This window comes from Denticeps clupeoides, chromosome 5 (genome assembly GCF_900700375.1).
Source record: "Denticeps clupeoides chromosome 5, fDenClu1.1, whole genome shotgun sequence".
NCBI lineage: Eukaryota > Metazoa > Chordata > Actinopteri > Clupeiformes > Denticipitidae > Denticeps > Denticeps clupeoides.
The window spans coordinates 23,021,705-23,036,204 of NC_041711.1; the positions used below are offsets into that span (position 1 = coordinate 23,021,705).

Below are 14,500 nucleotides of genomic sequence, written 5' to 3' on the forward strand. Positions count from 1 at the left end.
CTCTGGGAACTCCTTCAAGACTGTTGGAAAAGCATTTCAGGTGACGACCTCTTGAAGCTCATCGAGAGAATGCCAAGAGTGTGCAAAGCAGTAATCATACCAAAGGGCGGCTAATTTGAAGAAACTAGAATATAAGACATCTTTTCAGTTATAATATAATTTTTTTTTTAACTTAAGTAGAGTAGAAGTTGTCATGTTACTCACTGCCCTCTGATTGGCCGGTTCTCCGTTACTCCTGCTCCCCTATTGGCTGGCGGCTGCTCCACCTGCCGGCGTGGCCGGAGCCGGTGTGGAAGTTCCGGGTTCTTCTAACGCGCCGTTGCCGCGATGGCTCTTCTCATGGAGCATCAGTTTATCCCGCTGCCGGAAGACAAGCAAGTCGCCACCAAGTCGTTTCTGGAGTCGGTGTCGCACCTCCCGCCTTTCTTCGGTGAGTAAACGGAGCGCGGCGTAGCGCGTAGTGAAGTGGCTCGGCGGGAGGGAAGGGCAGATTCTGGGGTGGTTTCGGTTTGGTCGAACGAGTCGTTTCCTTCTTCTCGTTTCATTTCGCCGCTTATTTGAAGTCGGCCTCTGCCCGGCGGACGGGCTCATGTTTCGTCGTCGCCCTAATGGAGCTGTTAAATATTCAGTGCTGGATCTGCTCTCGCCTGTGAGTTCGGGTTGAAAAGGGCGCAACGTAGAAGCCAAGTGGGTTTTATAGCTTTTTTTTTTATAATCTAAATGTTTCACACCAGTGCAGCTGTGGTGACTTAATAATAATGTAACATTTATTATAAACCAGTTCTTTCAATAAACTTTAATATATACATGGTGTTATCCATAATGGTGTGCTTGTTTGTAATTAATATTCTGCATTTGTAAGTGGCATCTAAATGTTTCACACATAGAAAACAGTGGCTCTGATCATGAACATAATTTGCAACGGCATGTTGCTTCCTTTCAATGTCGTCTTTACTTAACGAATCGCAACCATTATTACTAAATTAAATACCTGGGAGAACTGAAAAACGAGAAACTATTAACTATGTCCACTATATATATTAACTATATATATTTTTTTAAATTAGGGATGAAGTAGCAACCTTCCTGATATGTTTCTAACAACACAATAAAAAGCGAGAGGTTTTTACATTTGTACAGTCAAATGTCATAATTTATTGTTAAAAAGAGATCAGTGGTCGAGGAAGCGGCCCTGTAATCAGAAGGTTGCCGGTTCGAATCCCGATCCGCCAAGGTGCCACCGAGCAAAGCACCGTCCCTACTCACTGCTACCCGGGCGCCTGTCATGGCTGCCCACTGCTCAATAAGGGTGATTAGTTAAATGCAGAGGACATATATTTCACTGTGTGCACCGTGTGCTGTGCTGCAGTGTATCACAATGACAATCACTTCAATTTATCACTTATAAATGTTTATAAATCATTTGTAGCCACAAAAAAAGTTTTAACACCACCACCATGCCCTTGCTTGTTATTATATTGACCCGTGACATCTCTGCTCTAGACTGCCTTGGATCTAAAGTCTTCTCTCCTGTTAAATCGGACATAAGTGGTAATATCGCGGTAAGTATGCTTCTCGTTGTTTCTTCTCGTTGTTTTGCTATACGGGACTTGGCCGGGCTTGGATCTTTGCGATTACATTTCACTGCGTTACGTTTGCAGAAAATCAAGGCAATCCACGATTCAGACCCTGACAAGTACCAGACATTACAGCAGATCCTCGAGGCGGAGAAAGTCATTTATGGGTCCGGTTGGCCCAAAGCGGGAGCAACTTTGGCGCTGATGTGGCTGAAAAGGTGAGACACCGCTGTTAAAAAAAATGAGCCCTTGGTGGGACAGAAAAGGACACAACTTTTATTGAGGTCATTATTTCTGTGAACAGTGTTTCTGAAGTCTGGTGCTACACATTATCAAAGTTTACATATTTTTATTTAACAGTGACGTAATAAATCCAATTAGAACCTTTTTTTCCACATAGGTCCACATGCTGTTGCTAATTCCAACAGACAAATGTGACATTCCAGCTACGTGCTCTTCATTAAACACAGTGATCAGTGCAGCTCAAAATAACAATCAGGACCTCGTCCACAAAATATTTGCAGGTCCAAAATTAACGTAAACGAGTGAGAGAGACACCAAGCCTTAACTTTATGACTATTATGGAGTAGATGATAAGAAAATAAATGTTTGCCCTTTAGGGGTCTACGTTTTATTCAGATTCTGCTCCAGAGCTTGGCGGATGGAGAAGGCGACGAGAACAACCCCAATCTTATCCGTGTCAATGTGAACAAGGCATATGAGCAAGCTCTGAAGAGATACCATGGTTGGGTGGTCCAGAAAATCTTCAAGGTAAGAGCAGCTATGACTGTAAAATTATTTTTGTGTATGTTTGAGCGTGTATTTCAGCTAGAGGTTGTACACAGATGATTAGCAACCAGTGTTTGTGGGAAATCAAACATTTCTCATTTGTTTTTGTTTCTAAAATCATATTGGCTGAGCTGAATGTAAGCCTTGTTAGAAATCCTATAACCATGCCTGTCTGTCAAAAGAAATCTTTGTTGCCATATCACTGTGCAAGCATAAATTATATTACTCAATTGGAAAATAACAATTCTGCTATTATTTATTATTCAGAATGGCAAGACACTTGCCTAGGAACCAGAAGACCACTAAGTCAGGTTCAAACCCCACTTACTACTATTGTGTTCCTGAGCAAGACACTTAACCCTGAGTGTCTCCATGGGGACTGTCCCCCCTACTGATTGAAGGTTACTTTGGATAAGGGCGTCTGATAAATATTGTAAATGTAAAATATCTATATATATTTTTTTATATTATTATTATCAGAACCATTTTAACTTGCAGTTTTTTGCTCTATTATAGCAGCAACATTTATTTTTATATTGCCCTTGACATTCATGGCATTTAACTATACATTTCCATGCTATATGATTTACAGATGGTAAAGTTATGGACAGTCAGATTATGAGAACACATGTCATAATGTTTTGTTTCTCTTCCATTCCAGGCAGCCCTGTATGCTGCTCCCTATAAATCCGACTTCCTGAAGGCTCTGTCCAGAGGTGAGGAGGTCACAGATGAAGACTGTCTGGTGCAGATTCGGCAGTTCCTGGTGAATTATACTGCCACCATTGACGCCATTTATGAAATGTTCTTCACAATGAATGCTGAACTGGATTACGTAGTCTGATGCACATCTCGAGCACCTCTGCTTTGCTCAGGAACACGCTGATGTCTGAAACTGGTCACATGTGTTTGGGCGTAAAGCTTATGACTGAAATAACTCTGACCATGCTTCCATGAAAAAGGGCATTCTGGAAAACACTGTATAATAAATACAACGGACTGTCAGTCCAGATTTTACTCTCTAAAGATGCTATGGGACTGCACTGTAGACATTTTATTATTTTAACTAGCGTTTCAATTTCATAACAGAATCACAAAGCTTATAAAACAAGATTGTGTCTAATTTTATACTGACTGATTGATCCATTTAGATCAAAGTTGATTAGAGTTAGAGGAAAAATGTATATATTTGAAATATAAGAAATACCTGTGAGTTATTTTATTTAAATTAACATTACAGAACAATATCAGTTTTAAGTAATTCTAATCTAGCCCATGTTTATTATTTCTAAGGATATGTTAATTATTTAAATTCTATTTTTAAGGGATTTCTTTAAAATGTTTTTTTGTTTTTTCACAAATGCAGTTCAGGAAAACACTGTACTGTAACAAATATGCAGTAAAATACTCAGGATTAAAAAAAGGGTGATTGTTCAATAGTAGTCTATCTAAGATAGAATGGAAATAAAATGCTTGAAAATGCTGCTGGTTCTGTAAAAACCTGGTGTTTTAGATGTTTTAGTAAATCTCTGTGCATTCTGTGTTAATGCTGTTTGTTTTGTAGCCTCTAGGTGGAGCACCTATGCTACCTTCAGAAAATAAAAGAGAAAAGGTACCAAGTGTTTTGTTTTGTCAATCAGAAATCTTTCATTATAAGCCTTTTTTGGTCATAAAAAGAGAGATAGAAAACAAACACATATAGTGAAATTAAATGCATGCAAATGATTGGTTGTTCCATATCTGAAATGAACAACCCCATGTTCCTAAAATTAATGAGTTTTGATTATACTGCTCTTCATTTCCAATGCTTAATTATATTTGCATTTAATACAATGAATAAGAAGGTCAATTTAAAACAGTCTTTTAGATCATTTAAACCTTTCCTTTTGCGAGTCACTAGCAGAGCTGCCTTACACAGGAGTCAGCAGGTTGGACTTGATCTTTCTGAGTGCATGCAGTGGGAGACGTGTCAGTCAGTGATGAAGCACTACGCTATATCTGCCGGTAATCCAGAAAGTGTGTACTGGGTCCCTCAGGGCTTTAACAGCTGAACGACAATTGGAATTTGGAGCCTCGTCCCGTAGGAAGCTAATCCTCCTATAGAGGCTGAAGAGTCTTGCCAGTCCTGCTTTGTCTCCAGAAAGGGCCAGAACAGAGGCAGATGTGACCCAGCAGGACCACTTACAAATTTCTAAATTCAAGACCCAGCTCTGAGTACCGCGCACACAGCCTGCATACCACTGCTGAGCCACACACAGCCAGCCAAAATGTGTAAGACATAGTGAGGATGGACGTAGCCCATATGTGAAGACATCAAAAGCTGGCAGAATTACTCCTAATAATGAAGTGAAACAACCACTGTATGTATGACATCCACTAAGCCTCTCACAATATCCCTAACTTATTGTGAGCAGTGTATATTCAGCAAACTGAACGAACTGAATATGTCTCTGCAGGGCAAGGACAGCAGCATTTCAAACCTGTATGACAAGGAACAGTGGAGAAGGGGGGTTTCACCTGCTTTCCTAATTTTTCTCTAGTGAGGATGTGGACAGAGCTCCAGTCAAGTCGGTCACAGTGGGACATTTGACCACCCCGATTCAAGATATGTATTACAACTTTCCTGCCTTGACGGAGGAATCTGCGCTTCTCTTGTCTCAAGCAAACAGAAGCTAGCTACCGGTCACTTATCAGGAGCAACTTCTGGCCGTGGCCTCCAGATGAAGATGTGAAGCACAAGCACAATTTTACCACTAAAATGCAAGAAATCCATCTTCATAGAAGATATTTTAAGATAAATATCTTTAATTTTTAATCTTCTGACACTTTTTTTTTTGTGCAAAGAAAAATAGAATTTATTTATTATGATCACAAAAGAAGACACTCACATTTACATTTATGGCAATTACAAGACAGACTTACAACGAATACTTACCAGAGGTGGAAAGTAACGAGTTACAGTTAAATACATGTCTGCCTGAACTGTGCGGCATTCCCACTGTTTTGTTGTTGGATGATTGCTGGTGCCGAGCTAGATGTAGAGGTGATGGAGGAGGGTGAGGATTGCCAACGACAAAAAGAGATGTTGAATTCCCAAGGAACAGAGGGAATCCTTGACTCTCACCACACATTGTATTTCTCACGCTGAAAATTTATTTTTTGCTAATATTCTGCAGCACTTATTAGCCAGTCATAAAATAAATAAATAAAAGGCCTACACAGTAGCCAATCAGAAAATAACAGAACTTCATCTGGCTAAAATGCATCACAACCACCAATGAAAAGTCACCCTGGATTTATTCTGATTATCCTGCTACAAAGTCTTCCAAAACTTTTATTGACCCCATCCATAGGAGCTCTGAGCGTCACTTCAAGCACAGAGTAAGTCATACTCTGTTTTAATGTTACAACAAATTCACAACTTATTTGACAACTTGACTGCTGTTGAATTTTTGACTAGAAGTTGATCTTTACTGTCATATTGTCAATGTGACATAATTAGAATCAGTGCTGAGTGTTGGTAGCATAATCTTTTTACAGCCTGTTCCCTGACAACACCTGTACAAGAACAAGTAGTCTCTGTCACATTTTATCACAGTTATCACAGATAACTGACATATTCTTACATTAGAATCATCTCTCTCTCCAAATAGGCTAAATTATTTTATTGATTTCTCTGAGCCATGTATTAAAATTCTGAGCAATTAATGAAAACAACAACACTAACAATAAAATGATTAACGAAACATCCCCATTCCTGCACCCCATCTGACACGCACCCTATTTGACCCCCTGACAATAGACAGGGCGAGGCGAAAGCAGGGTTGTGATGGGGAAGTGGGGAAGTTCAGTGGAATGTCACTCTTACCTGTCTTCAAATCTTGAGAGCACTGCAGACAGCTCTTTGTGTTCAAACGCAAAAAAAGGAAATAACGCCATCATGCAATGCAAAATGTGCCAGCCCTGTTGTACAGAACCAGTGGCGGTTTTTGACATGGGCAACATGGGCGGTTGCCCGGGGCGGCATCATGATTGCATGGCCACCAATCGGTTTTCTATTCCACATTTGCAGGAAGTAAGGGTGCTCTCATTTTGCTCATCTGCACTGTCTCCAGAAAGGGCCCTTATCCAGAGCGACTTACAAACAGTAGTTACAGGAACAGTCCATTAGGGTTAAGTGTCTTGCTCAGGAACACAATGGTAGTAAGCCAGATTTGAACCTGGGTCTTCTGGTTCATAGGCGAGTGTGTTACCCACTAGGCTACTACCACTTACAAATCTCTAAATTCTAATCATGACTGATCTAAAGAAGGTTGTGTCTGACAAGAAATCTTCAGAGGATTTACAGAAATCTCAAGATGACTTGAACAAGAATCTGGTAAATACACAACTCACAATAAGCTTATTTTATATGTCAGTTCCACCTTAAATACTGCTCATCAGGCTGCAGTACCCATATTGCGCCTGTAGGGGAAGAAGTTCAGCGAGGTTTACAGCCTGTTTAGCCAAACATGTCTGGCTAACTTTATTGAAAAAAATCTAACAATCAGAAATTCCCTTCAGAATTAAATCGTACCTCTACGGGAATTCTTGTAAGACACAGATTGTATGAAGCTCTCTCATGGCACAAAAGGCATTTGAAAATGAGAGAGCCCTTCATCTTTTATACACCTTTAATTCAATCTTTCAAATAAGGACATGTTCTTGCAAACTGGATTATTGCAGGTCAATAGACACATGCTGTAATCCGATTGGTGCACTCCCTCTGATGCATGGAATGCATGTTTTTTCTACACTGTGCGCATCTTAATTGGTCAAAAGTAAAAATTTTAAGCATAAAAATGAAACGACTGCCTTTTGATAAAGTAGTTGATTTTTGACATTGAAATGTACTGGAGTAAAAATAAAAAGTCTTCACAAATGTTAATATGTAAGTAAAGTCACGTCATGCCATGGAATTGTAGAGACTTAAATAAAGCTACTAAAGTTAAACAGGTTATGGACAGCATAAAGCAACTAAAAGGAAAGAAAAACATCTATTATTAGATTTACCAAGAATATCATAATAAATGCAAAAGCTCCAAGCAATTACTAACTCTTAGAACACAGCATAACAAATAAGATCTGATAAAGCTGTATGAGGGGCTGTTTAGGAAATATTTCAGACTTTTGTTTCACAAACACATGTGAAACACACACACATTCACATATGAAACTGACAAGCATGCATTTATACTACTGAAAACTCGCACACAAACATATGAAACACTCACACAGATACAGGTGAAAAGGACACACACACACACACACACATATGAAATGCTCACACAGATACAGGTGAAAAATGTAACAAACTTAAACTGTGTTAAAGGCCCATAAAAAGTAAAGTGAATGTCATTGTGATACACATCAGCACAGCACACGGTGCACACAGTGAAATGTGTCCTCCGGATATACTAAAATGACTTCTGGATATAGTGAAATGACTTCCTCCGGATATAGTGAAATGACTTCCGGATATTGTGAAAAGTAAAATTTTTGTGTGTTACATAAGAGTCCATCACATGTATCTGTGTGAGCATTTCATATGTGTGTGTGTGTGTGTGTGCTCCCATTTCACATGTATCTGTGTGAGCATTTCATATGTGTGTGTGTGTGTGCTCCCATTTCACATGTATCTGTGTGAGTGTTTCATATGTGTGTGTGCGAGTTTTCAGTAGTATAAATGCTTGCTTGTCAGTTTCATATGTGAATGTTTGTGTGTTTCACATGTGTTTGTGTAACAAAAGTCTGAAATATTTCCTAAACGGCACCTCATAAATCTGTAGCAAACAAAAAAAATCCTATTACGATCAAAAAGGCAGGTAGGTTCCTTGCATTTCGCATTAACAACAAATAACAACAGAGAGGGCTATTACTAACATTCACTAAGATTCCAAGAGGAAATTCTATACCATAAATTCTGGACTCTTGAGTGCACCTATATATAGGCCACACCCACTGAGTTTTAAAAGAAATTATACATACAAACATGTTCAAACATGACATATTATGTTCAAACATGACATATTAAGTAAGCAAGGTGTTACAAGATAGATTTTTACATGCTTTTTTTCAGAACAGTACTTTTAACAATTCTTAAGTTGTCTTCTTCAGTATCAGGATTGAAGGAATGACAACTAAATGACTATTAATTGACGACAATTAATTTGTCACTTCATCTGTGAAAATACAGGAAACAACCAGCAAAACTCATCGATGCCAAGTTTACGTTCTGCAGCTCTATTTCCAGACTGATCGCGTTTAACTTGAAAATCTCATCATATGCATTTCTTTGTGTCTTTTCCATGATGAGCACAAAATGGCCGATCTGAAGAATTGCGAGCAGGTAAAAACAGGTAAAATCACTTATGTTCTTCTCCAACTTCTTTCTGCTGATCATGCCCTTCCAGAGCATTCCCCTCATTCGCTCCAGGCGCCCTCCTAGATTCAATACACACAGAACACGCAACCCACACAACCTGCGCACACTCTCTCAGGCCTCGTCTTGTCACCCTGAGTACTTGCTCGGGCTGTGGAACTGTCAGTCGGCGGTCAACAGAGCTGACTTCATTCCCGCTTTTGCAACAGAACGAAACCTCCAAGTACTCGCACTGACTGAGACCTGGATCCGCCCCCACGACTCCGCTACACCTGCGGCCCTTTCCACAGACTTCTACTTCTCTCGCAGGGGAGGGGGCACAGGCTTGCTCATTTCCAAGGAATGGAGACTCACTCCCATTTCTGCTACTCAAACTACCAGTTTTGAATTCCATGCAGTACCTATTACACATCCGTTAAAAATGTCCATAGACGCTGTATATCGTCCTCCAGGTCCGCTGGGGAACTTTGTAGAGGAACTAGACAGGACTCTCTCCACCATTATGAGCTGCCCCTTGTGCTACTAGGAGACTTCAACCTCGAGCTCCTCAAGCCGCAAACAGCTGATTTCCAAAATTTCATCTCGGCATCCAACTTCACACTTCTCAGCACATCAGCAACACACAGAGCTGGAAAGCAACTAGATCTGGTACTTACATGCAACTGCTCCACAACCAACACATCTGTCTGATCCCTGCAGCTGAAAGTGGAAGAAATCCAAGTGCCCGGTTCAACTTATTAAGTATCGATCTCTCCTGACATCCTTCTCTGCTGCTGTCACTAGAGCAAAGACTAGATACTTCCAGGACAAGGTAAGCAACTGCAAAGACTCTCGCAAACTATTCTCTACTTTTAACCGCCTCCTGAATCCTCCCCCCCCACCCCCTCTACTTCTCTCTCATGTGAAGACTTTGCTACCTTCTTCATAGAGAAGGTGGCTGACATTGGCAAACAATTCTCACCCCCTAACCCCAGACCTCATCCTGCTGTTCCCTCTGAAACCAGAACACGGTCTTCCTTCACTCCGCTCTCTGAATCGGACGGGTCTTAACTTCTCCAGTCTAGTCACCCAGCCACCTGCTCCCTGGATCCAATCCCCTCACACCTCCTTCAGTCCATACAGCCCACCATAGTATCTGCTCTGACACACATCCTCACTCACAACAGGAACATTTCCCACTGCTTTCAAACAGGCTATCATTGCTCCCCTGCTAAAAAAACACACATTAAACCCGTCTGTACTGGATAGCTACCGCCCAGTCTCCAACCTTCCTTTTCTTTCAGAAATTCTGGAAAGGGCAGTCCTGGCTCATCGTTCTTCATTTCTCCACGAGCATGATCTTCTCGACCCTTTTCAGTCTGGTTTCAGGAAAGTACATTCGACTGTATGCTGCTCCCTTTAAATCAGTCAAGGAGGTCACAGATGAAGACTCAGCATACCTTGTGAATTATACCGCCACCATTGACGCCATTTATGAGATATTCTTTGCAACGAATGATGGCTTCCCGTCTCCACCAGGATTGAATATAAGTTTTGCTTCTAACACACCAGTGCATCTGTGGTGTTGGAATTCCATTCCTGACATCCTGAGGGCTCCACAACCCACTGACTGTAACAAAAACGTCTTAAAACATTTCATTTTAGCAAAACCTTTGGTCTCCCGCCCACAGATGTTTAATTAATCTCTCTATTTTAATGTTTTGGTTTTCTTTTTGTAAGATTTAAATTTCTGCCTTTTTTCTCTTTTTAAACTGTAGCCCTTTGATATCCTGTGATGAAAATGGCAATATAAATAAAGTGTATTAATATTATTAATACTATTAGTGTTAAATACAATGGACCATCAATCCAGATTTTACTTTCTAAAGATGCTAAGGGACTGCACTGTACGGATTTTATTATTTAAAATTTAAATGAATTAAATTTCACAACAGAATCACAAAGCGTATAAAGCTTATGTCTTAGATGTTTTAGTAAATCTCTGTGCATTCTGTGTTAATGCTGTTTGTTTTGTAGCCTCTAGGTGGAGCACCTATGCTACCTTCAGAAAATAAAAGAGAGAAGGTAACCCGTGTAAAGTGTTTTGTTTTTTCAATCGTAAACTTGAATTTAGACATTTTTTCATTAGAAGCCTTTTTGTAAAAACAAACAAACAAACAAACAAACAAACAAACATATATAGTGATATTAAATACATGCAAATAGTGGTACAACATGGTTCCATGTTCCATGTCTGAAATGTATTTAATACAATGAACAAGAAGGTTCATTTAAACCTTTCCTTTGAAGCAGAGCAGCCTTACACAGGAGTCAGCAGGCTGGACTTGATCTTTCTGAGTGCATGCAGTGGGAGACGTGTCAGTCCAGTGATGAAGCACTATGCTATATCTGCCGGTAATCCAGAAAGTGTGTACTGGGTCCCTCAGGGCTTTAACAGCTGAAGGACAGTGGGAATTCGGAGCCTCGTCCCGGAGGAAGCTAATCCTCCTATAGAGGCTGCAGAGTCCTGCCAGTCCTGCAGCTCATCTGCACAGCTGTGTCTCCGGGAAGGGCCAGGCCAGAGGCAGATGTGACCCAACAGGACGCTGAGGCTCATACTGTGATTCTGGTGAAAAAAGTAAAGGTACATTTTGCAAGCATTGGTTTTAGTCTTTAACATGTATGGACATTGAATTAAACAATGGTGTATTTTAATGTGTTGTACACAGTCAACACCGAAAGCATCGAACAAAAAGAGTTGAACTTTGTTGGTGGCTGGACTGTTCATGGTTTAGCAAAACGGCACAAGCTGAATTTGGATGTGCCAGAATTGCCACCCCAAAACTACAACGGTAGCAACACGTCACCGGAGTCCGATGTGCCAGAACCACAGACCCATAACAGCGATGGTGGCAGTATTTCATCAAGGAAGTCCAAGAAAGATGACCAACGGTTCCTAACCAGCAACAATCTGGTAATATAGGCAATCAACATCACGTCGATACCAGTGTGAATGTTTTGTTGGATTATTTTGACAAGGTACATGCTTCACAAGAGAGGTTGGCTAATGCTGTGGAATTAGTAAAAAATAAACTTGGACAACAACAACATTTATTTCTTATATTGCCCAAAATCACATACAGTATGTCTCAACTGACACCACTGACAGTGGTGTCAGTGCAGGGTTGGTGATGGTTTGTCCAATTAGAGAAAAAGTCCTACAGTTGTAGAGGAGAAGTCCAAAGTGCATTCCAGTGTCATGGTGTACATTACTTGTCCATTATGATGCTACTGGTCCATTTGAAAGGAGACCTGGGCATTGGGCATTTTCAAGTACATGACATTTTATTACAAAACATGAGTTGTGAATCTTTTTCTTCAAAACCTTGTGATTTGTGTGCAAAAACTATGGGCGCCACTTATGCAGACAAATTGATCAAGATCAAGCGAGTCTACATACCATAAACACAATTTTGAAAAAAAAGTGATAGCTTTATCATGGCTTGCAAAACTGGGGCACTAGATCCACAAGACAGTCCAAACATGTTTCAGACACTGTGGACTTTTGTCCTGGATTGTAGAATGACCGCGTTTTAACATTCTCTTTTTACACAGAGATCTAAATTTTAGAGGGAAAGCTGACACAGACATGGCATCATACACAAGCCACCTGCATAGCACATTTGCAGACATTGTCAGTCTTTCTCAGGCTCTGTCTGGTGTTTAAAACAGGACATTGCAAGGAGACAGCCTTCCTTCAGATTTAAATGCTGTGTTGAGGCCTGCTTATGGTCATTCTTATGAACTACATTAATGCCATTGAGAATGTCCTACAGAGCAATCAGTGATTCATGGTCTACAATACTTGGCAGCCTTGATAGCAAGGGGTAGGAATGGGGGAGCGTATCATAAGCTGCATGATTTGTCCCATAACGAAGTCATTAGCAAGAATTGCATGAATCGTTTTTTGTCACGTTAAAGTTTCAAACAGTCTGTGTTTCTCAATCTGTCTAGTCAATTACCTGAACTCCTGACATCAGCGGGTGTTTCAGCAAGGGTAGCGGGTGAAATGCAGGTACAACAAATGCAGTCTAGCAAGTCAGCAGGAAGTTGGATTTAACCATAGTTCAAAGTTCGAGAGCATGCTGGGTGTTAAAATTGTGATGCAGGCACAGGACACATCACATTCTAACATAGTGTTTTAGTACCTTCACAACTATCATGCAATATTGTACAGATGCAAAGTGTGTAATGACTGGGTGCAGGCTGATTTTCATGTATGACAAGTGTTTTAAACAGTATATAGACAACTATTCGTTCGTACCCATGCGACTGGCAAAAAAAACACAGCCGCTTTAAATCTATCAACTGCAGAAAGGGTTATTTCCCAGAAAAATTTAACCATTACATCGGTCCGTAGCCAGACAAATCATACTGTGGTATGATCAGACATGTTTTTCGTCATGGTTACGACAACAGGTCTGATTAAGACAGATGCAAATTTGATGTGGTAAAACAAGGTTGTGGGTTTTTTTTTACTTTCAGAAAGAACTGCGCATCTACGGCCGAAAAACAACGTTGTATTGTTAAGAGGGGTGTGTATGAAATCATACTGTGGTAAGTTTATAGAGTGCACTGGGTTAGCATGTCTGGGTTAGACATGCTTGTTTCATAGTGAAGCGATGCTGTGCCGGAGTGTGAAAAATACTAAATGACTAAAAAGAGTGACTGTCATGCTCAATGCGTGACACTTGAGAGCCCAGTACACAGAGGAGGGGGGTGCCACAGTGTCTTTTTTTAAAAATGTTTTTACATCAGACACATTAATACTATCATCTCACGTGGAGACAAAAAAGAAAGAGCGCATGCAGTAGGAGATGAAAAGCCAACTGCGGTTTTACTCTGGTTTACTCTATTAGCACCCCCCACGGGTGGTGACGCTTGCAAACCAAAACAAGGAAGGCAAGAGACTGGACTGGAACTGGAAGCCTTATGTACACGGTATGTCACTCGCTTCCACGTCCTCTGGGTCCTGTGACAGGAACTGCCCCCAACGGCCCTGGAGTGGAGGCGGCGCCCTGGCGATGCTCGGAAATGAGGTCTGGATCCGGGATGAACCGGCTCCAAGTGGACCAGGTAATAGGCCTCGTGTTCCCCGCAGCACAAGTCCAGGATCTGCTCCACCGTGAAGGCAGGGCCATCGTCGATGACATGAGGAGGTGGAGGGTCTGGAGACGGTGGATAGAGAGGAGAGGTGACAAAGGGTTTCAACCGACTGAAGCAGGAGCTGGAGGTGGTAGGTGATGGGATTGATTCGGCTGATGATACAGAATGGCCTGGTGAACCGGGGGGTAGGTTTGTGGGACTCGGTGTGGAGACAAAGATCTTGAGTGGAGAGCCACACCCGATTACCCACCTGGAAACACAGTCATCTCGGGTGGTGCCTATCATGCTGGGCAGCAATGCAGCTGGTGACCACCAGGACAGCAAACCGTGTTTTAGTCCAGGCCAGTCTGCAGTTCCGGATCAGCAGCCGAGAAGAGGGGACCCAGCCTGCTGGTACCTGTTGGGTGAAAATGGCAGACTGGTAGCCATGGCAGACTTCGAAAGTACTGTGACCCATGGAGGAGGACATCTGGAGGTTATTGAAAAGTTCCGCCCACAGCAGGCACCGTGGCTTTGTCTGTTGGTGGGAGGTGACGAAGCGCGGCAGGACATCATTGATAAACTGCTG

The 14,500-nt window shown here is 41.3% G+C and overlaps 1 protein-coding gene across 1 annotated transcript; it reads left to right on the top strand.

Annotated features, from left to right (window-relative positions):
- Window positions 1–283: 283 nt before the first annotated feature.
- Window positions 284–3,891, top strand: LOC114790722 (glycolipid transfer protein-like). Its single transcript, XM_028981012.1, has 5 exons — window positions 284–430; window positions 1,504–1,562; window positions 1,662–1,795; window positions 2,198–2,348; window positions 3,028–3,891. Exons 1-5 carry the CDS (start codon window positions 328–330, stop codon window positions 3,208–3,210), a joined length of 630 nt encoding a protein of 209 aa, XP_028836845.1. The 5' UTR covers window positions 284–327; the 3' UTR covers window positions 3,211–3,891.
- Window positions 3,892–14,500: the final 10,609 nt, after the last annotated feature.

Coding starts and splice junctions, on each gene's coding strand:
- LOC114790722 (XM_028981012.1), top strand. CDS start 328: ATGGCTCTTCTCATGGAGCATCAGTTTATCCCGCTGCCGGAAGACAAG. Junction 1,563..1,661: donor ACATAAGTGGTAATATCGCG/GTAAGTATGCTT, acceptor TTACGTTTGCAG/AAAATCAAGGCAATCCACGA. Junction 2,349..3,027: donor TGGTCCAGAAAATCTTCAAG/GTAAGAGCAGCT, acceptor CTTCCATTCCAG/GCAGCCCTGTATGCTGCTCC.